The 21165-nt window shown below is 47.0% G+C and overlaps 1 protein-coding gene across 1 annotated transcript; it reads left to right on the forward strand.

The window, feature by feature from the left end:
• The first annotated feature begins 1396 nt into the window (after nucleotides 1–1396).
• On the forward strand, nucleotides 1397–18227 carry MGARP (mitochondria localized glutamic acid rich protein). The gene is made up of 4 exons (XM_062199077.1): nucleotides 1397–1489; nucleotides 8181–8284; nucleotides 15849–15942; nucleotides 17372–18227. The coding sequence occupies exons 1-4, from the start codon at nucleotides 1408–1410 to the stop codon at nucleotides 17839–17841; spliced, it is 750 nt and encodes a 249-aa protein (XP_062055061.1). The 5' UTR covers nucleotides 1397–1407; the 3' UTR covers nucleotides 17842–18227.
• Nucleotides 18228–21165: the final 2938 nt, after the last annotated feature.

A 21165-nucleotide genomic window follows, 5' to 3' on the forward strand; every position in this document is an offset into this window, starting at 1 on the left:
AGCTGTCAAATACTAAATACACAAGCAGATGATTGTAGTAGGAAATGGTCCCTTCCAAAACTTAATAACCACTTAGAAAATGCTATTAGCATAAATTGTTGGTTTTCATATTCAAACCTGGACAACTTGTAGTCAAGATGAGTCAATTAATTGAACTGAATCATTTGCTGTTTTTAGTTGATGGGAAGTACTAATTTCACAAGCCATAAAGTAACAGCATTTGAGGGTTTATATTTAAAGTTGTTGTGATGGTGGATTGCCTAGGAATTCAACCACTGCCTGGGAGTGTTTTGTGTTTTTGCATTTAAAAAAAAAATTATTTATTTATTTATTTATTTGAAAGCCAGAGTTACACACTGAGAGGAAGAGAGAGAGAGAGAGAGTCCCTTCCATCTGCTGGTTCACTCCCCAAATGGCTGCAAAGACCAAGGCTGGGCCAGATCAAAGGTAGGAGCCAGGTGCAGGAGTACAAGTATTTGGGCCATCCCCGCTGCTGGAGCTGGATCATAAGTGGAGCAGCCGGGACTGAAATCGGGGCCCATATGGGCTGCCCGTGTGGCAGGCCGCAGCGGCTTTACCCGCCTGGGAGTTTTCTTGGTGCATCCAGTGTAGTAACGGAAGGCCAAGGCCACCCTTGCCCTCACAGCATCTGTCAGAGACTTCCTGCTGTTCTTCCCTCTTAAGAAAGGGAGTGCGGCTCTTGGGCTGGAGCAGGAACATGGATCCTAGCATCGCGGCCCGAGCTCGGTCGCTCTTGTGGGTGCTGCTGCCCTTGCTTGGCCCGGCCTTCGCCAGCGGCCCCCGCACCTTATTGTTGCTGGACAACCTCAACCTGCGGGAAGACGCACTCGCTGTTTTTCCGAAGCCTGAAAGACCTCGGCTTTGAGCTCACTTTCAAGAGCGCCCATGACCCCAGCCTGTCCCTCATTAAGTACGGGGCGTTCCTCTACGACAACCTCATCATCTTCTCCCCCTCGGTGGAAGAAAAAAAAAAAGAAAGAAAGGGAGTGCAATGAGATAAAGTGGGTTCAGATAAAATCGAGCACGACGTGGACCTTGTGCGCGTCGAAATCCTGATACTAGTTCCACTACCTCTCCCGCCTGCTGTGGCGTGTGACACTCAGCAGAACAAAATAGGCCGGGGGCAGGTGAGGGCCATTTCTAGAATTCCTTCCTCACCTCCCTCCCGGCCCCTCGAATGCCGAGGAAGCTACAGAGCTGGAGAGGAACCCGGCAGGACGTTGCAGACCTCAACCCCCTACCCCACATCCGGGGGCCACCGGGGCGGGGCGGGTGAGGGTCGGCCCCCTCTCCGGGGCGGAGCGGGGCGCCGCCCACTCCCCGCCTCCCTGTGCCTGGGCCACGAGCGCGGGGCTGGGAGGCTGCAGCGAAGCGAACTGCCGCGCCATGTACCTCCGCAGGGCGGTCTCCAAGACCCTGGCGCTGCCTCTGAGGGCGCCCCCCAGCCCCGCGCCGCTCGGGAAGGACGGTGAGTGCGGGTGCCTGTCCCGCGGTTCAGGCTGGGGGCCGCTGCACCTGCTGGCAGCCGGAGCTTGCGGTGGGGTGGAGGAGGGTCTCGGGGAGGGCGCCCAGAAGCTCGGAGTGGGGTGAGGGGACTTTGAAGGTGGGGAAGCCTTTCCAGCGTGCCTTCTGAAGTCCAGACTAAGCTTCCTGGGTTTAACCCTTTTCCTCATCTAGGGGACAAGGCTAGTTATGAGTTTTACTAAGTTCGCGTGTGGTTAAAAAACACTTAGCAAAAAAGCGTCCGGCTGACTTACTCGAAACTTACTACTTTGATGACCCTAGGGACCAATTCTTGGTCCCACCGCACGTGAGGAGAGGGTAGACACTGACCAGCGAGACCAGCGGGGCGCGCGCAGGGAGTGAGCGCAGTGAACGTTCGTGGAGTCAATGAAATTTAGGTTCTGCCTGGCCAAGGGCTGCCTTGAACCCCGAGAGCTCCTGGGCCCCTGAGCATCCTCCGGACGGGGAGCGAACTTCGAGGCATCTGCCTTAGGAGTGGCCGCGGCCATCCGACTGTTTGGGTCCGCTAGGCCCCTGTCAGCTTTGGATGGGGTGATTGGCACGGGGAAAGGAAACAGATTCAGAAATTCGCTGACGGGGAGGTTGCTGTGAGAGATGGAGTCCTCTTAAATGGACAGTCGGGACAGCGCCTAGCCTAGTGCCTGGGAAGTGGCAAGGGTGAGCACCGAGAGCCCGTTCTCTCCCGCGCCCGGGGGCAGCTTTGCGCGCGGGTCTCTCTTTCTCCAGCCCCGACGGGAGCACGACTCGCACAGCCTCGCATTCTCGGTCCACGGCGGCCGGCTTCTGAGGCTGCTCCGATGGCCGGAGTTGCCCGCTGCCATCTGGGTGGCGGTGGCAGGCCAGCTCCACCTGCTTTACCCTTCTTTTACAATACTGGTGGGAGAAAGTCTCCCCCAGAGGTGACACACACAGTCGTCCTCGCTGCCCTTCATCTTCCGGCCCGAGAAACAAGAGCAATGCTTCGTTCACTGATAAGAGGGAGAAAACAGTTATTTCAGACTTCAGAAGATAACCCGGCCGTTCGGATGTGCGTGGGACGGGGAGAAAGAGACCGTGGCCTTTCGTGTCCTCCGTGCCCTCTGTCTGCATCCCCTCCCCTGCTACTCACTAGAGTGAGAGCGCGCGCGCGCACACACACACACACACACTTTTTTTTTTTTTTTTGGTAGCTGCACAAATTTCAGATAATTCTCAGATAAAAAGTGGCTTACAAATTCTAAGTTCGGCATTAGCAATACTATATCCTTACCAGTCTTCCTCCAATTGTCATCAATTTTTGTAGCACTGATTTATGGGTTTTAGGAGCTATCATTGATGGAAAGAATTTTGCCTTTAGTCGTGAACATGAATTAGGCTTTTATGGACACACTCTACTTTGATGAAAATATAAAAATATTTCAGTTTTATCGAAAGATGAATTTTTAACTATCTCATCAAACTTTGTCCTCACCTCTTTGCTTTTAAAAATATATTTTTAAAGTGAACTAATAATTTAGGCTTATAATAGGTCATTAAGGGGGAAAAGCCAGAAAATCAAGTCACCTGTTCATCCTACCGCTCAGCGAACAGTGAATACCACTAGTTAGGTTTTAGGACAGATTGCTGAGCCTTTCCCCTGCACGCATTTGTTCTCCTCATGCACATTGCTTCCACGATAGAGAGTATTTTCCTATGGCTTTTCACTGTATATATTGTAAATATTTTCTCATGTAAATAAATATTATTCTCAAAATATACAGAATCTGTTTCCCATTGAACCAATATGATAAAATTTGTCTGATTAATTCATCCTCATTGAATATGTCCTATTTCATTGTGTCTTAAATAACTTGGCCATAATTTTATTGTCTACTTAAAATGCCTGGTGTTTTTGTTCCTCCCTATTTATTTTTTTTTTATTTTTATTTATTTATTTTTTTGACAGGCAGAGTGGATAGTGAGAGAGAGAGACGGAGAGAAAGGTCTTCCTTTTTGCTATTGGTTCACCCTCCAATGGCCGCTGCGGCCGGCGCATCTCGCTGATCCAAAGCCAGGAGCCAGGTGCTTCTCCTGGTCTCCCATGGGGTGCAGGGCCCAAGCTCTTGGGCCATCCTCCACTGCCTTCCCGGGCCATAGCAGAGAGCTGGCCTGGAAGAGGGGCAACCGGGATAGAGTCCGGCGCCCCAACCGGGACTAGAACCCGGTGTGCCGGCGCCGCAAGGTGGAGGATTAGCCTGTTAAGCCACAGTGCCGGCCGTTCCTCCCTATTTAAAAAACCGTTTTTGATATTTCTGTCAACTTGAACTATATGAAAGCTGGACTATTCCTGTTTGTTCATGGGTGTACTTTTTTTTAAAAAAGATTTATTTACTTGAAAGTCAGAGTTACACAGAGAGAGGAGAGGCAGAGAGAAAGAGAGTTCACTCCTCAATTGGCCCCAATGGCCGGAGCTGCACCGATCCAAAGCCGAGAGCCAGGAGTTTCCTCTGAGTCTCCCACGCAGATGCAGGGGCCCAAGGGCCTGGGCCATCTTCCACTGCTTTCCCAGCCCATAGCAGAGAGCTGGATCGGAAATAGAACAGCTGGGTCTCGAACCGGAGCCCAAATGGGATGCCGGCGCTTCAGGCCAGGGCGTTAACCCACTGCACCACAGCGCCAACTCGGGTGTACTTTTTAAAGTACAATAGTTTTTAAAGATTTATTTATTTGTTTAAAAGACAGAGTTACAAAGAGAGAGCTAAAGAGAGAGAGAGAGAGAGAGATCTTCCACCCGCTGGTTCACTCCCCAGATGGCCGCAATGGCCAGTGCTGGGCAAGGCCAAACCCAGGAGCTAGGAGTTTCTTCTGCATCTCCCATATGGGTGGCAGGGGCTCAACCAATTGAGCCATCCTTTGCTGTTTCCCCAGGCTATTATCAGGGAGCTGGATTGGAAGTGGAGTAACTGGGACATAAATTGGAACCCATATGGGATGCCAGCATTTCAGGTGGCAGCTACATCTGCTGCCACAACACCAGCCCCTCACAGATGTATTTTTTTAAGCTATATATCTTTTTAAATTTTTTACCTTTTTTTTATTTTTTATTTTTTTGCCATTTAAAGATTTATTTGAAAGTCAGAGTTACACACAGAGAGAAGGAGAGGCACACACACACAGAGAGAGGTCTTCCATCCGCTGGTTCACTCTGCAATTGGTCACAATGGCCAGAGCTGTGCCTATCTGCAGCCAGGAGCCAGGAGCTTCTTATGGGTCTCCCATGCAAATGCAGGGGCCCAAGGACTGGGGCCATCCTCCACTGCTTTCCCAGGCCATAGCAGAGAGCTGGATGGGAAGTGGAGCAGCTGGGACTTGAACCAGTGCCCATATAGGATACCTATGCTGCAGTGGCGGCTTCACCCCCTATGCCACAGCACTGACCCCTCGCAGATGTATTTTTTTTTTAAGATTTTATTTATTTATTTGAGAGGTAGAATTACAGACAGTGAGAGGGAGAGACAGAGAGAAAGGTCTTCCTTCCATTGGTTTACTCCCCAGATGGCTGCAGTGGCCGGATATGTGCCGATCTGAAGACAGGAGCCAGGTGCTTCTTCCGGTCTCCCACGCAAGTGCAGGGACCCAAACACTTGGGCCATCTTCTCTGCTTTCCCAGGCCATAGCAGAGAGCTGGAGTGGAAGAGGGGCAGTGAGGACTAGAACCGGTGCCCATATGGGATGCACTGGAGGAGGATTAACCTGCTGTGCCACGGAACTGGCCCCGCAGACATATTGTTAAGCAAACAGAAATCCCACCACAAATAAAAATCATCTCATCATAGCCTCTGGGGGTACATTTGTGGGAAAAGAATTTTTTTTTTCCAGGAGATGGTCATTTATATCCAAAATAAGAACATAAAGAGGAAATCGTGGCCATTTCTCCTTCTAGTTAGCGAACAAACTCCTGCTTTCCTTTGAAACTCAGATCATGGCTCTTCAGTTGTGAGAACTACCTTGAGCCAGTTAACTGAGGTTTTGTTTTTTCTTTCTTTTTTTTTTTAAGATTTATTTTATTTATTTGAAAGAGTTACAGAGAGAGGTAGAGACACAGAGAGAAGTCTTCCATCTGCTGTTCAGTGCCCAGATGGCCGCAACAGCTGGAGCTGTGCCGATCTGAAGCCAGGAGCCAGGAGCTTCTTCCAGGTGTCCCATGTGGGTGTAGGGGCCCAAAGACTTGGGCCATCCTCTGCTGCTTTCCCAGGCCATAGCAGAGAGCTGGATTGGAAGTGGAGCAACCAGGACTAGAACCGGTGCCCATATGGGATGTCGGCGCTTCAGGCCAGGGCTTTAACCCACTGTGCCACAGCGCTGACCCCTTCTTTTTTCTATTTTTCTTTTAAATATTTATTTATTTGAAAGGCAGAGTTAGAGAGAGAGAGAGAGAGAGCGAGCGAGATCTTCCATCCGCTGGTTGAAGTGGCCAGAGCTGGTCTGGGCCGAAGCAAGAATCCAGGAACTTCTGGGTCTCCCAAGTGAGTGACGGGCCATCTTTTGCTGCCTTCCAGGGGTATTAGCAGGGAACTGGATCAGATGTCGGGCAGCCAAGACTCAAACCAGTGCCCATTGTGTTACGCCAGTGCTGCAGGCAGTGACTTAACCCACTATGCCACAGTGCTGGCCTCACATTTTTTCTTTGCATCATCTGCTAACATGTATTACAGCACTTGTCTTATTATCTCAAAATTATTTGTCTGCAGTTATATGTCTGGATGTATGTCCCCTCCATCTAGATTGTGAACTACTGGAGGCAAGGGATCTTGTCTATCTTGTACCTAATTGTATCATTAATGCTTCTCACAATCCAAACACATAATAAATGCTCCAGTGTGTTTGTTGAATGAATACATAGATATCTCTACTTCTTTATCTTTAAAATGAAAACTCTCAGCTAAATGAATGTTAAGCCCCTTCCAGCTTTGAGTCGATTGCAAAAATTTCAATTCCAGGGCAATATGGTATTGCACAAATTCTAGCAGTATGGAGTAAATATACTTAGAGATAATAATATATGGGGCCGGCACTATGGTTCACTTGGTTAATCCTCCGCCTTTGGCACCAGCATTCCATTTGGGCAGCGGGTTCTACTCCTGGTTACTTCCCTTCCAGTCCAGCTCTCTGCTGTGGCCCGGGAGGGCAGTGGAGGATGGCCCGAGTGCTTGAGCCCCTGCACCCGCATGGGAGACCAGGAGGAAGCACTTGGCTCCTGGCTCTTGGCATCGGATCGGCGCAGTTCCAGCCGTAGCGGCCATTTAGGGAGTGAACCAGCGGAAGGAGGACCTTTCTCTCTGTCTCTCTCTCTCACTGTCTATAGCTCTACCTGTCAAATTAAAAAAAAAAAAAAAGATAATAATATAGTACCTTCATCTGTTTTGTTTAGTTTGCACAGAATGACACTTTTTCATTTTTCAAAATGATTTATTTATTTGAAAGGCAGAGTTACAGAGAGAGAGAAGGAAAGAGAGAGAGAGATCTTCCATTTGCTGGTTCACTCCCCAAATGGCCATAATGGCCAGGGCTGGGCTAGGCTGAAGTTAAGAGCCTGGAATGCTATGCCGGTCTCCCACATAAGTAGGATGAGCCGAAGCACTTGGGCCATCGTCCGCTGCACATTATCGGGGAGCTGGGTCAGAAGTGGAGCAGCTCATATGGGATGCGTGGCATCACAGGCTGTAACTTAACCCACAGTGCCACACGCCAGCCCTGGCACCTCTATTTCAGATATGACCTTGTTGCAAAACCTTTGGCTTAAGAAAGCAGTGCTTTATACACTACTCAAGAAATTGATGTTCCTTCTTTGGTCTATATTTGTTTTGTAGATTTTTAGAAATATGTGGATTTTTAACAGAAATGTTTTATTTAACATATAAATACAATTTAAGCACAAATACATTTAACTTACTTTATTTGACAATTATTTCTGCTGAGTCATGTAATTGACAGCACATAGTAACTGGATTTTTTTCTGCCAATATGCATCTCATTTGGCTGTTAAAATTGTTTAGTATTTTTGTCATTTCTCCTTACCCACACCTGCACCTCTCCCAAGAAAAACATGATTTTAAGCATTAAGATGACAGGTTTCATAAGCGCTTACCAAATTGGATTGGGAGAATGTCAAGTGGAATGATTGCCCTGCCTTATAATACTGTACTCCCTTAAGCTGAATCACTTGATGTTAATAGGTTTTAGGCTCACTGAGGAGAAATTTTTATTTATATGAAAGCAGAGTGACAGAGAGAGAGAGGAAGAAAGGGAGGGAGAGAAAGAGGTCTTCCATACACTGTTTCATTCCCCAAATGTCTGCAACAATCAGGGCGGGCCCAGGCCAAAGCCCAGAGCCAGGAACTCGTGGAGGTCTTCCATGTGGGGGACAAGGCCCCAAGTTCCTGGGCCCTCATCTGCTGCCTCCCAGGGTGCACACTGGTAGGGAGCTGGATTGTGAGTGAAGATGAGACTGGATCTCAACCGCTGCATTATGGGATGTGGGCATTCCAAGCAACAGCTTAACCCACTGCAGCACAACATTCCCCACCCCACCCCCCCAGACATTTTTTTTTTAAAGATGTAACTATTTTAAATAGTTTTGCCTGGTGGTGATGCTGTGTTTAAATTTGCTTTCTTAGCATCTCTTCGCCGGGTGTCATCTATCAAATTCCCCGGAGCATCTGGATCAAATATGATTTATTACCTGGTTGTTGGTGTCACGGTCAGTGCTGGTGGATATTATGTAAGTATTTAAATAACCATAATGTTTAGGGATTTGTGTATATTTTTCTTTTTTTTTATTTATTTTTTATTTTTTGACAGGCAGAGTGGACAGTGAGAGAGAGAGACAGAGAGAAAGGTCTTCCTTTGCCGTTGGTTCACCCTCCAATAGCCGCCGCGGCTGGCGCACCGCGCTGATCCGATGGCAGGAGCCAGGTGCTTCTCCTGGTCTCCCATGGGGTGCAGGGCCCAAGCACTTGGGCCATCCTCCTCTGCACTCCCTGGCCACAGCAGAGAGCTGGCCTGGAAGGGGGGCAACTGGGACAGAATCCGGCTCCCTGACCGGGACTAGAACCTGGTGTGCCGGCGCCGCAAGGTGGAGGATTAGCCTAGTGAGCCGCGGTGCCGGCCGGGATTTGTGTATATTTTTAAAGATTTACTTATTTGAAAGACAGAGCCACAGAAAGAGGGAGAGAGGGAGAGAGGGAGAGGGAGGAGGAGAGGGAGAAAGAGAGAGAGAGAGAGAGAGAGAGTGAGAGAGTGTCTTCCATCCTTTGGTTCATTCCCTAAATGGCCGCATTGACCAGGGCTGGGCCAGACCAAAGTCAGGAGCCAGGAGCTTCTTCCAGGTCTTCCACATGGGTGCAGGGGCCCAAGGACTTGGGCTATCCTCTGCTGCTTTCCCAGGTGGATTAGCAGGGAGCTGGATGGGAGTGGAGCATCAGGGACTTGAACCAGCACCCATATGGGATGCTGGCACTGCAGGCCAGGGCTTTAACCTGCTGTGCCACAGCGCTGACCCTGGAATTCATATACTTTACAACCTATGGAAAACTCAAAGCACTGTTGAGGTCAGGACATGGGATTCATCAAATATTCAGTGTAGCAATAGGGTTAAGTGTCATTAAGGATACATACCGTGCTGTCATTAGAACTCGGTTTTCATAAGTAAAATGAAGACTTTTCCAAGTATAAAATCAATGTTTCTTAATACTATTAATATAGATGATTTTCAATTAAAATGTTCTTGTTATAAATGATAAAAATAACCACTGACATTTTAGTGTTTAGCATATGCCAACTTCGTGGCTGATTTAATAATTGTGATGGTTCTATAAGATTCTATAATTAACATTTAACAAGAACTGTTTTGGAAGATTTGCAAACCTTTACAAAAATAATGGACTTTCTTAGAGTGGTTTTAGGTTTGCAGAAAAATGAGCAGGAAGTACAGAAAGTTCCCATATGCTGCCTCCCGCCCCCCTGAGCCTTTCCCTGTTAGCATCTTTCCTAAGTGTGGTGCATTTGGTACAATTAGTGAGCTCCTGTTGACCCACCGCTATGAACAAAGCCTATGGTTTACACTGGAGCTTCCTCTTCAAGTCCTCTATTCTGTGGGCTTTGACAATTACATAAGGGCGTGTAGCTGTCATCGTAATTTCATGCAGAATAGTTCCACTGGCTGAAACTACCCCTGCACTCCACTTGCTCACCCCCTTACTCCTCCTCCTGATCTTTTTTACTGTTTCCAGAGTTTTTATTAGTTTTATATTTTTACATAGTTTTAAGGCTTTTTAAATTATTTATTTATTCAAAAGAGAGAGAGAGAGAAATGGACAGAGATCTTACAGCTGCTGATCCACTCCCCCAAATGCCCACAGTGGCCAGGGGTGGACCAGAATGAAGCTGGGAACTGAGAACTCAATGCAGGTCTCTGCTGTGGATGTCAGAGACCCAACAACTTGAGCCACCACCTGTTGCCTCGCACAGTGTACATCAGCAGGAAGCCGGAGCAGACTCCAGCCAGTCATTCCAACATAGGATGGAGGCACTCCAAGTGACGTCTGAACTGCTCTGCCCAGCACCCTCCCCAGATTTATTATTTTTAAGATATCATATTTTGAGTGGGCGTTTGACCTGGTTCCTTAAAAAAAATTCAAAATAAACAAAATGAAAAGTATGTTTTTCTCCTCAGTCTCCCTGTCTACTTTCTCCAGATGTCCCCTGTAAGAGAAAACGTTTCATGGTGTCACGTTGCAGCTAGAAAAGCACAACATTATGAGTTAAGTAAGATAAGCCTATTTGAATCACCCACCATTTTGTCCTAAGCTTCCTAAAGCAAAATCTAATCTTTATTGTAAATGAGAACCGAGTAAGTGTAAATTCTTGGGAAACCATGAGAGAACACAATCGCTATAGTTTGATTTGCTCCTACAGAAGTATGCATAAAGGGGTTTTAGTACTAACCAAGTCTCACAGGACTAGGTAAAATGGCAGTGTATTCTTTTTTTTTTTTTTTTTTTTTTTTTTACAGGCAGAGTTAGACAGTGAGAGAGAGAGATAGAGAGAAAGGTCTTCCTTTTTCCATTGGTTCACCCCCCAAGTGGCTGTTATGGCCAGCGCGTTGCAGCTGCAGGGCTGCGCCGATCCGAAGCCAGGAGCCAGGTGCTTCCTCCTGGTCTCCCATGCGGGTGCAGGGCCCAAGCACTTGGGCCATCCTCCACTGCCTTCCCAGGCCACAGCAGAGAGCTGGACTGGAAGAGGAGCAACCAGGACAGAATCTGGTGCCCCAACCGGGACTAGAACCTGGTGTGCCTAGTGAGCCGCAGCGCCGGCCAGCAGTGTATTCTAAGGTTCAGAATTTGGGGAGCCTGAAGAAGTCTGAAAATTGCAGACCTTTCACTTATATTCTGTCCTCCACTAACTTAGCAGCTTTCAGTCACACCCAGCTTCCTTTGCTTGTACCGTCTTCCTGCTGTTGAAGTTGCAGTGTACATTTGGCCTCAGATGGTCACATCCCGTATCAGCGTGTCTGGGTCTGAGTCCCATCTCCACTCCCAGTTCCAGCTTCCTGCTAATGCATACCCTGGGAGGCAACAGGTGATAACTCAAGTAGTTGGGTCCCTGTCCTTGGCTCCTAGCTTCAGCTCCAGCTGTTGTGGGCATTTGGGGAGTATACCAATGGATGGAGAGATCTTTCTCTCTCCTTCTAACTCTCCTCCTCTCTCCCTCTCTCTATTTCTCTTTCTTTCAAATAAATTTAAAAATAAACAAAAGCTATTAAATTCACTGCCCAGGGCCATGCTAGTTGGATATAGAACACTGAAAGCACTATATGATGATCTTGGAAGGAAAGATCGGGTTTCATCTGGACAGCACCTTCACCTACTTACATTTAAGAGTGCCAGACATGAACCGTTTTCATTTGCTAATTCTCTCCTTGTAAAAGAGATCTAACACTGAGAGGTTTTAAACTGGCTATCGCTAAGAGCATGTTATCTCCTTGTCCTTTCATAGAGTAGAAACTGGCCAAGGTTGTGGTCTCTGTGTCCCCTTCCATCATAAAGATTATGTTGTTTTCATCTCAAATGTTGGAAGCCTTAACTCCCAAGAATCTTAGTCTATTCTAAGGAGGAAATACAAAATTTAAGGCACTGCAGAATCTGTATTAAAGTCTCCCCCTCACGTCTGTGTCCTGTATGAAAATAAATTCTGTGTTAGGTTTATAGGAACTAACCTTCTGGGTGCTCAGTAGACAGGATCAGCTTTTCATTTCTTTTTTTCTTATTTTTTATTTTATTTATTTATTTTTTTTGACAGGCAGAGTGGACAGTGAGAGAGAGAGACAGAGAGAAAGGTCTTCCTTTGCCGTTGGTTCACCCTCCAATGGCCACTGCGGCCGGCGCATCTCGCTGATCCGAAGGCAGGAGCCAGGTGCTTCTCCTGGTCTCCCATGGGGTGCAGGGCCCAAGCACTTGGGCCATCCTCCACTGCCTTCCCGGGCCATAGCAGAGAGCTGGCCTGGAAGAGGGGCAACCGGGATAGAATCCGGCGCCCCAACCGGGACTAGAACCCGGTGTGCTGGCGCCACAAGGCGGAGGATTAGCCTGTTAAGCTACGGCGCCGGCCAAAGGATCAGTTTTTCATTTCTAAGTGAAATCTACTGTTAGGGCACCTTGGAATCTGAGAGCACCAGTCACTTCAGTTTTCTGGGGGTCTGGGTATATTTTTAGAAAGTACTATTAGACTTGCTTATTTAAATTGTGATATATTTAATAATAAAATAATAATATTTGCCAATAACTTCTAAAGTCTAAATTTGAGACCCCATTTTTAAAAGATTTTTAAATTTATTTATTTGAAAGGTAGAGTTACAGAGAGAAGGAGAGAGAAAGAGAGGGAGAGAGATATCTTCCATCCACGGGTTCACTCCCCAAATGGTCACAAAGACCAGGGCTGGGCCAGGCCTGGAACCATTGTCCATATGGGATGTGGAGAGCACTGCAGGCAATAGCTCAACCTGCTGTCCCACAGTACCGGCCCCTTGAGATCTTTTCTTATGACAGGTTGTTTTTTTAAGTTATTTATTTGTTTGTTTGTTTATTTGTTATGTAAAAGGCAGAGTGACAGAGAGAGAATGAGAGGGAGAGGCAATGAGAGAGAGAGAGAGAGAGAGAGATCTTCCAACTGCTGGTCACTCCCTCAATGGCCACAACAACCAGATCAGAGCCAGACAGAAGGCAGGAAGCTGGAACTCCATCTGAGTCTCCCACATTGGTAGCAGGAGCCCAAGTACTTGGGCCTTCTTCTGCTGCTTTCCCAGTTCTTTAGCAGGGAGCTGGCTGAGGTGGAGCAGCAGGAACTGGAACGAGCACCCTAACATGGAATGCCAGCATTGCAAGCAGAGGCTTAACTCGCTGCACCATGATGCTGACCTTATGATAGGTTTTTTATTCTACTCTGTATTTCATTAGGCTGCATTTGGGAAAGCTAGATCCCCCGGGGTCCATCAGTGTAAATTGTTCTAATATTGTCATCTCCTCAGTTCTAACTAAAGTTAGCCTTTTTTCTCACCTTGTGATTTAGCCCCGCCTTGAGCAATAAGACCAATGTCCCTTGGGGTGTGGCTGCTGGCAGGGCCATGTCAGGGCTGTGAACTTGCTGCCAGTTCAGGTTTATGGTACTGAGAACTGACAATGCTGACTCAGCACACTGGCTGTCAGGAACTCCCACTGAACTAAGAAAAAAAATTCCCTGCCTCTGTACAAAAAAGTTATCATTCCTGCTGGTCCTGTTTGCTCTGCAGGTTTCAAAGCCAGAGCATTCACACCTGCCTTTACCAAACTCTGGGGAATTTGTTATAAAAGAGTCACTTGTTTAGGGCCTTTGCTGTGGCTTAGCGGGTAAAGCCGCCGCCTGCAGTGCCAGCATCCCATATGGGCTCCAGTTTGAGTCCTGGCTGCTCCACTTCTGATCCAGCTCTCTGCTATGACCTGGGAAGGCAGTGGAGGATGGTCCAAGTCCTTGGGCCCCTGTACCTGCATGAGAGACCTGGAAGAAGCTCCTGGCCTCTGGCTTCAGATCGGTGCAGCTCCAGCCATTGCAGCCATCTGGGGCATGAACCAGCTGGTGGAAGCTCTCTCTCTCGCTCTCTCTCTCGCTCTCTCTCTTTCCCTCTCTCTCTGCCTCTGTGTAACTCTGCCTTTCAAATAAATAAATAACTCTTTAAAAAAAAGTTACTTTTGTATCACTTCTACCCTTAAGGTTACAGATTTTCCATTTTCACAGTCTAATTTTTCTACTATAAAATGGTTTCTAAATTATATAGCACCATTTTAAAAAAGGCCCTTGGCTTCTCATTATTAAGGATTTAGAAAATACTGAATGTACATATACAAAATTTTAAAATCTATTATCTTACCAGGGAGAGTTAAACCATTATTAACATTTTTTAAAAACTGAGATAATAAAAAAACATTATCTGAATACTAAGGTTTTCATTTTTCAAATGCCTTTGTGAGATCAAAAGGCTCCCTAAATGTGAGACAAAAGGGAACCTGCACATGCTGTCTGTGATTAAGACAGCTGTCTTCTCAATAGCATTTCTCAGGTAACTATAGTCAGGTTGTTGCTTTTAACGACTAACCCTTGCTTACTTAAAGAATCTTTAGTAGGATCTGGCCAAATGTCATTCTGTCATTTTTTTAAAACTTTTTCTTGAGCCAGCGCCGTGGCTTAACAGGCTAATCCTCCACCTTGCGGCGTCGGCACACCGGGTTCTAGTCCCGGTCGGGGCGCCGAATTCTGTCCTGGTTGCCCCTCTTCCAGGCCAGCTCTCTGCTATGGCCCGGGAAGGCAGTGGAGGATGGCCCAAGTGCTTGGGCCCTGCACCCACATGGGAGACCAGGAGAAGCACCTGGCTCCTGCCTTCGGATCAGCGAGATGCGCCAGCCGCAGCAGCCTTTGGGGGGTGAACCAACGGCAAAAAGGAAGACCTTTCTCTCTGTCTCTCTCTCTCTCACTGTCCACTCTGCCTGTCAAAAAGTAAAAATTAAAAAAATTAAAAATTAAAAAAAAACTTTTTCTCACCAGATAATTTGATATTCACATGCAGCTCCAATAAATAAAACAGCGAGATCTCCTATGCTATTCATCTCATTTTCCCTAATGATGATAATCTTTCATAATTACATTACTATATCACAACCTGGAAATGGACATTGATACCACCACCAATCCTGTTCTGGTTTCACAGGTTTTACATGCACGTATTTGTGTGTGTATGCGTGTTGGTGCATGTGTGTGTGGGGGTGCACACGTATGTGTGCTTAATCCTACGCAGTTTTACCACATGTAGTCATATACTTACCATCACTGTGCAGACAGGTTCCATCACCACAAGGATTCCTGGGTTGTCCTTTTACAATTGCACTCCCTTCTCTCCCGGTGCCTCTTCCCTTCCTCCTTTTTTTTTGACAGGCAGAGTGGACAGTGAGAGAGAGAGAGAGAGAGAAAAGTCTTCCTTTTTGCTGTTGGTTCACCCCTCCAATGGCTGCCGCGGCCGGCGCATCTTGCTGATCCGAAGCCAGGAGCCAGGTGCTTCTCCTGGTCTCCCATGCGGGTGCAGGGCCCAAGCACTTGGGTCATCCTCCACTGCCTTCCCAGGCCATAGCAGAGAGCTGGCCTGGAAGAGGGGCAACCGGGATAGAATCCGGCACCCCAACCGGGACTAGAACCCGGTGTGCCAGCGCCGCAAGGCGGAGGGTTAGCCTCTTAAGCCACGGCGCTGGCCCCTTCCCTTCCTCCTAAACTCTGGCAACACTGATCTCTTCCACATTTCTATACTTCTGCCGTTTCAAGAACGTTACATAAATGGAATTACAAGGTTTGTCATGTCTTCAGATTGCCTTTTCTTTTTTCCTTTCACTCAGCATAATTACCTGAAGCTTCACCCACACTGTTGCATGTCCTTGTCTCTAATGTTCGTTCCTTTTGATTGCTGAGCAGTGTTCCCTGCTTTGTTCGGACCACGGCTGGTCTAACCGTTCATTCACTGTGGGTCATCTGAGTTGACTGCAGTTATCTTTGACTTCTATTTCTTTTCTTTTTAAAGTATTTTACTTCATGATGACGGCTTCCAAGGGGGGAGTAAAGGAGAAAGTGATGTGCATTGATTTCCGTTCTTTGCTATCTTGGGATTATGGTTTGAACTTCTACTGATGATAATATGGAGAGTATATACCTTTGTACTTGGCACGATGAATCTTGGAGCTCAGAAATCAATGTAAGCACGTGTTTACTTTCAGACTTACAAGTCAGTCACATCAGAGCCAGCCAAACACACGGAACACATAACAAACTTGGAAGAAAAAACGAAAGTGGAGTTACACCCACTTCAAGGTAAAGTGAATTTCCCAATTACTTATTTGTTTTGAGGTACTAATTCCCATCATCTTAATCTAAGCAGTGAATGCTATTTGTTTTCGGTTTCTTTGCTAACTTAATCCAGAATGGCTCCAGTTAGGAGTTCATTCAGCAAAGAAAAACCCAGCCAAGACCTAAAGAATATCGCTGCACACTTTGGTTGAGTGCATTTGACAAATGAACACATTTTACATTTGTACTGCTGACCAGCGGCTTTGGCTTCTTTGTGTGGTAATATTATTTTCCCCCTACTCAGGTGTTCATTCACGCAGGCGTAATTTTCGTATCTGTCTCTCTCAGCAGCTTGAACTTTCATTGCCCTCGTTATGTTTTTTGAATCACAAAATGAATCTGTTTCAGTTTGGGCTCAGACCACCCATGTGTCTGCCCAGAGTACACTTCACTATCATAGAATTGGTCATGGCTATGGAGGCCCTCAATTGATAAAATGGCAAGCATGCAAACAGAACCTTTACATTTTCACTCTAGTGTGTTCTATTTGCCTTAAACTACTCTTTGGTTTTAAATCTTTTGATCGTGCACATTATTTTAATTATGTGCACACAATGATTAAATATTAAATCACACTAGCCCTGCAAGGAAGGTGTTATCAACATTCCCATTTTATAGATGACAAACTGAGGCTGAAAGAGGATCCTTGATCCCTCAGCCATCAGCTAGTAAGTTGACTACTGTTCAATGCTATGTCACATGAATAAGTAATATATGCCATTTAAAAAGAAGATTTATTTATTTATTTGAGAGGTAGAATTACAGACAGAGAGGGAGAGACAGAAAGGTCTTTCATCCACTGGTTTATTCTCCAAATGGCTGCAACGGCTGGAGCTGAGCCTATCCAAAGCCAGGAGCCGGGAGCTTCTTCCAGGTCTCCCACATGGATGCAAGGTCCCAAGCACTTAGGCCATTTTCCGCTGCTTTCCCAGACCATAGCAGAGAGCTGGATTGGAAGAGGAGCAGCTGGGACTCTAACTGGTGCCTATATGGGATGCCAGTTCCGCAGGCAGAGGCTTAGCCCACGAGGCCACAGCACTGGCCCTATATGCAATTTTTTAAGTTCAAAAGAGTTTACAGAAAGCAGATCCTTTGTTTTCCCACCTGAGAAGCAACCAATAATACCAGTTCTTTGCAACCTCCTGGAGACAGTCTCTGTAAAGGTAACTAGGTATTTTACTAACTGCCCTCCCCCTACTTTGTCCTAACACAGATAGAGGCCTCCCATGTGCATAGTTCTTTCCTCGCTTTTTCACTTTGCAGCCTCCTTTGAAGACCTTTATATAGCAATACATACAGATGTGTCTCACTTTTTAAATTGACTGCATGATGTTCCAACTGTGTTGCCATGCTCTTTAAATTAATGCTCTGCTTAATGGACTGAATCTTAAAGGTGAAAAAGAGAATGTTGTGGAAGCTGAGGAAGAAAGTCCAGAAGCCCCTGAGGTATCCGTCGTGGAAGCTGGGGTAGGAGGGGCGGAAGAACTGCCGGGCGCTACAACTGCTGTCCCAGGAGAGGCCACAGTCTGCCCAGATGATACGGAGCCTGCTCCGGTGGAAACAACCGCAGTCGAGGCTAAAGCTGGACCAGAGGTTACAGACACCGCAGCGGGTGACACCATGACAGGTGACACCGCGACAGGTGAAACTGCAGAAGCCAGCTCTGAAACCACCCCAGAGGTTCCAAATGCAGCCGCAGATGAAGCTGTTGCCATTGATAAAGGCACAACAGAGCAGGAGAGCTCTGATGAATATGCCAAACTAGAAGGAGAGAATCCTCCAGCTGAGCCAGATCTCTCTGCTGGGGCTGATGTACAGGGGGAAGCCAGTGTGGGTGCTGAGGCTGCCTCCCCCCAGGGCTAGTCTCCTGCTGAGATACTTCACAAAGATGCTATAGAGTGTCTGATAGCTGCTCTTATACTTTTAATAATCTTAGTTGTAAAAAGACTTCTTTTCAAGGAAACTTTAACATGCCTTGAAGATTGTTGGTAGGTATTGATAGATTTTAGGACTGAGAGATTTGAGGTTTTCTGTGTTTTCAAAGTTTTCTACTCTCTGAGATCAGAGTGTGACTTTGCAGTGAAGAGCACAAATAATCTCATCTTTGAATTTAAGTTGTCTATCGTAGGAACTGAGCTATCTGTCCAGCCTATACTCACTATAATTTTTGCTATACTTTTACCTTATTGTACTGTTTGCAGATCTTGAGTTTGATCTGAACTCATTTAAATAAAATTAGAAAATCTTTAGTGCTTCTACTTTTATTCACGTGTATATGCTCATAAATAAAACATATTAATGTATGAACATAGTACATGAAGACATTAAGGCTGTGTAATAGTTGTGGACTCTGCGGTTATTACAATTCTTTTTCTCTGCTGAGTTCGTGTCTCACCTCCATGAAGAATGAGGAGCATGGGCAAGAAAGAGTGGGTGAAGCAGAAGTAGTTTATTGAAAGGAAGCAGAGAAAGCAAAAGAAAAAGCTCCCAGAAGCAACAAGAGAAACTCCTAAAGAAGGGAGCTGTTGAGGGCTGATGAGGGGGTTTCATAGGCTGGAAAACGGGACGTTCTCGTGATTCGTCCAGGGCAGGGATGGTTTTGATTGGTTAACTGGGTGAAAGTCCCAGTGGAGATGCAAGAGTGACAACAGGAAACACATGAAACGTTCCCCTAAGACATAAAATTCTCGTTACCTAGATCAGTTACAACAGCACAGAGGAACCTTGATGACAAGGACTAGCAAGTCTGCTGCTACACTTTTCTCAGGTCCTCCATGACTCAGCTCCAGGGGGAGGGGGAGGGGCCCCTCATACCTGTCTACCTAGCCAGGAGTCCATCTCTCTATCTATATTACTGAAGAGAGGCCACATAATCTACAGAGAACTCTGTGTGTAACAATACATATGTCTTTCCCCATCTATATTACATAAGGGGCTATGCAGATATTTTCTGGTTCATTTCAGTTCAAATGATATTGAGGATGTATGCTTTGTGTCATGAATCATTCATTCATACGTTCAGCAAAAGTAACTGAAGACCTCAAGTTCTCTCCAGCTAATATTCTAGAGTGGTACCTGATAATGAGCAAGATAAATAAGAAAACTGTATGTGTGTTAGAGGCTGAGTGTTCAGAATAAAAGCAATGAAAATAAAGGGATTGTGAGTGTTGGTTGGACCTGGAAGTTGTAATTTTAGATAGGGCAGAAAATTAGCAGATAACACACCATGCACTGTATCAAAGTACCTGCTTTCTTAAAAAAAAAAAGATTTATTTTATTTATTTATTTGAAAGGCAGAGTTACAGAGAGAGGTAGAGACAGAGAGAGAGGTCTTCCATCCGATGGTTCACTCCCAGATGGCTGCAACGGCTGGAGCTGCACTGATCCAAAGCCAGGAGCCAGGAGCTTCTTCCGGGTCTCCCACACGGGTGCAGGGGCCCGAGGACTTGGGCCATCTTCTACTGCTTTCCCAGGCCATAGCAGAGAGCTGGATCGGAAGAAGAGCAGCCACGACCAGAAATGGCGACCATATGGGATGCTGACGCTTCAGGCCAGGGCTTTAACCCGTGGCATCACAGTGCCAGCCCCCAAAGTACCTGCTTTCAATTCCATCTTCTGCTAATGCAGACCCTGGGAGGCAGCCACAATTATTCAAATGATTGGGTTCCTGCCACCCATGTGGGAGACCTGGGTTGAATTCCCAGCTCCTCATTTTGACACCCAGCCCAACCTAAGCCATTGTGGGCACTTGGGCAAAGAATCAGTAGATGGGAACTTTCCCTTTGTATCTCTCTCTCTCTCTTTCTTCTCAAATAAATAAATAAGTTTTAAAGGATACTTAAAGGGGGCCAGCATTGTGGCATAGCAGGTTAAGCCACTGCCTGTGATACCACCATCCCATATCAAAGCTCTTGTTTAAGTCCCAGCTGTTCCACTTCTGATCCAGCTCCCTAATACACCTGGTAAAGGAGTGGAAACTGGCATAAACACTTGGGCCCCTGCCATGCAAGTGGTAGACCTGGATGGCGTTCCTGATCCTTTTTTTTTTTTTTGGACAGATTTAGACAGACAGAGAGAGAGAGAGAGAAAGGTCTTCCTATCTGTTGGTTCACCCAACAAACGGCCGCCACGGCTGGCATGCTGTGCCAATCCAAAGCCAGGAGCCAGGTGCTTCCTCCTGGTCTCCCATGCGGGTGCAGGGCCCAAGGACTTGGGCCATCCTCCACTGTCTTCCCGGGCCATAGCAGAGAGCTGGACTGGAAGAGGAGCAACCGGGACAGAACCCAGCACCCCAACTGGGACTAGAACCTGGGGTTCCAGCGCGCAGGCAGAGGATTAGCCTAGTGAGCCACGGCATCGGCCGCATTCCTGATCCTGACTCTGACCTGGCTCAGCCCTGGCTATTGCAGCCACTTGGGGAGTGAATCAGCAGATGGAATCAGCGAACCAGCACATCTCTGTCTCTCCCTCTCTCTCTGTCACTCTGCCTTTCAAATACTTAAAAATAACTTAAAAATTTAAAAGGCAGGCCGGTGCCACGGCTCACTAGGCTAATCCTCCGCCTTGCGGCGTCGGCACACTGGGTTCTAGTCCCGGTCGGGGCACCGATCCTGTCCCGGTTGCCCCTCTTCCAGGCCAGCTCTCTGCTGTGGCCAGGGAGTGCAGTGGAGGATGGCCCAAGTGCTTGGGCCCTGCACCCCATGGGAAACCAGGAGAAGCACTTGGCTCCTGCCATAGGATCAGCGCGGTGCGCTGGCCACAGCATGCTACCACGGCAGCCATTGGAGGGTGAACCAATGGCAAAAGGAAGACCTTTCTCTCTGTCTCTCTCACTGTCCACTCTGCCTGTCAAAAATAAAAAATAAAAAAATAAAAAAATTAAAATAAAAAAATTAAAAGGCAGCTAAAATGTATGTAGGGGGCTTTATCATGAGGACATTGGAGGGGAAGATCACTTCAGCTGAGGGAAAAGATAAATACAACAGGGCCAGCGCCGCAGCTCACTTGATTAATCCTTTACCTGTGGCATCGGCACCCCGGGTTCTAGTCCCAGTTGGGGCGCCAGATTCTGTCCCAGTTGCTCCTCTCCCAGTCCAGCTCTCTGCTGTGGCCTGGGAAGGCAGTGGAGGATGGCCCAAGTGCTTGGGTCCTGCACCCACATGGGAGACTAGGAGGAAGCAACTGGCT

This window comes from Lepus europaeus, chromosome 8, assembly GCF_033115175.1.
Source record: "Lepus europaeus isolate LE1 chromosome 8, mLepTim1.pri, whole genome shotgun sequence".
Lineage (NCBI taxonomy): Eukaryota > Metazoa > Chordata > Mammalia > Lagomorpha > Leporidae > Lepus > Lepus europaeus.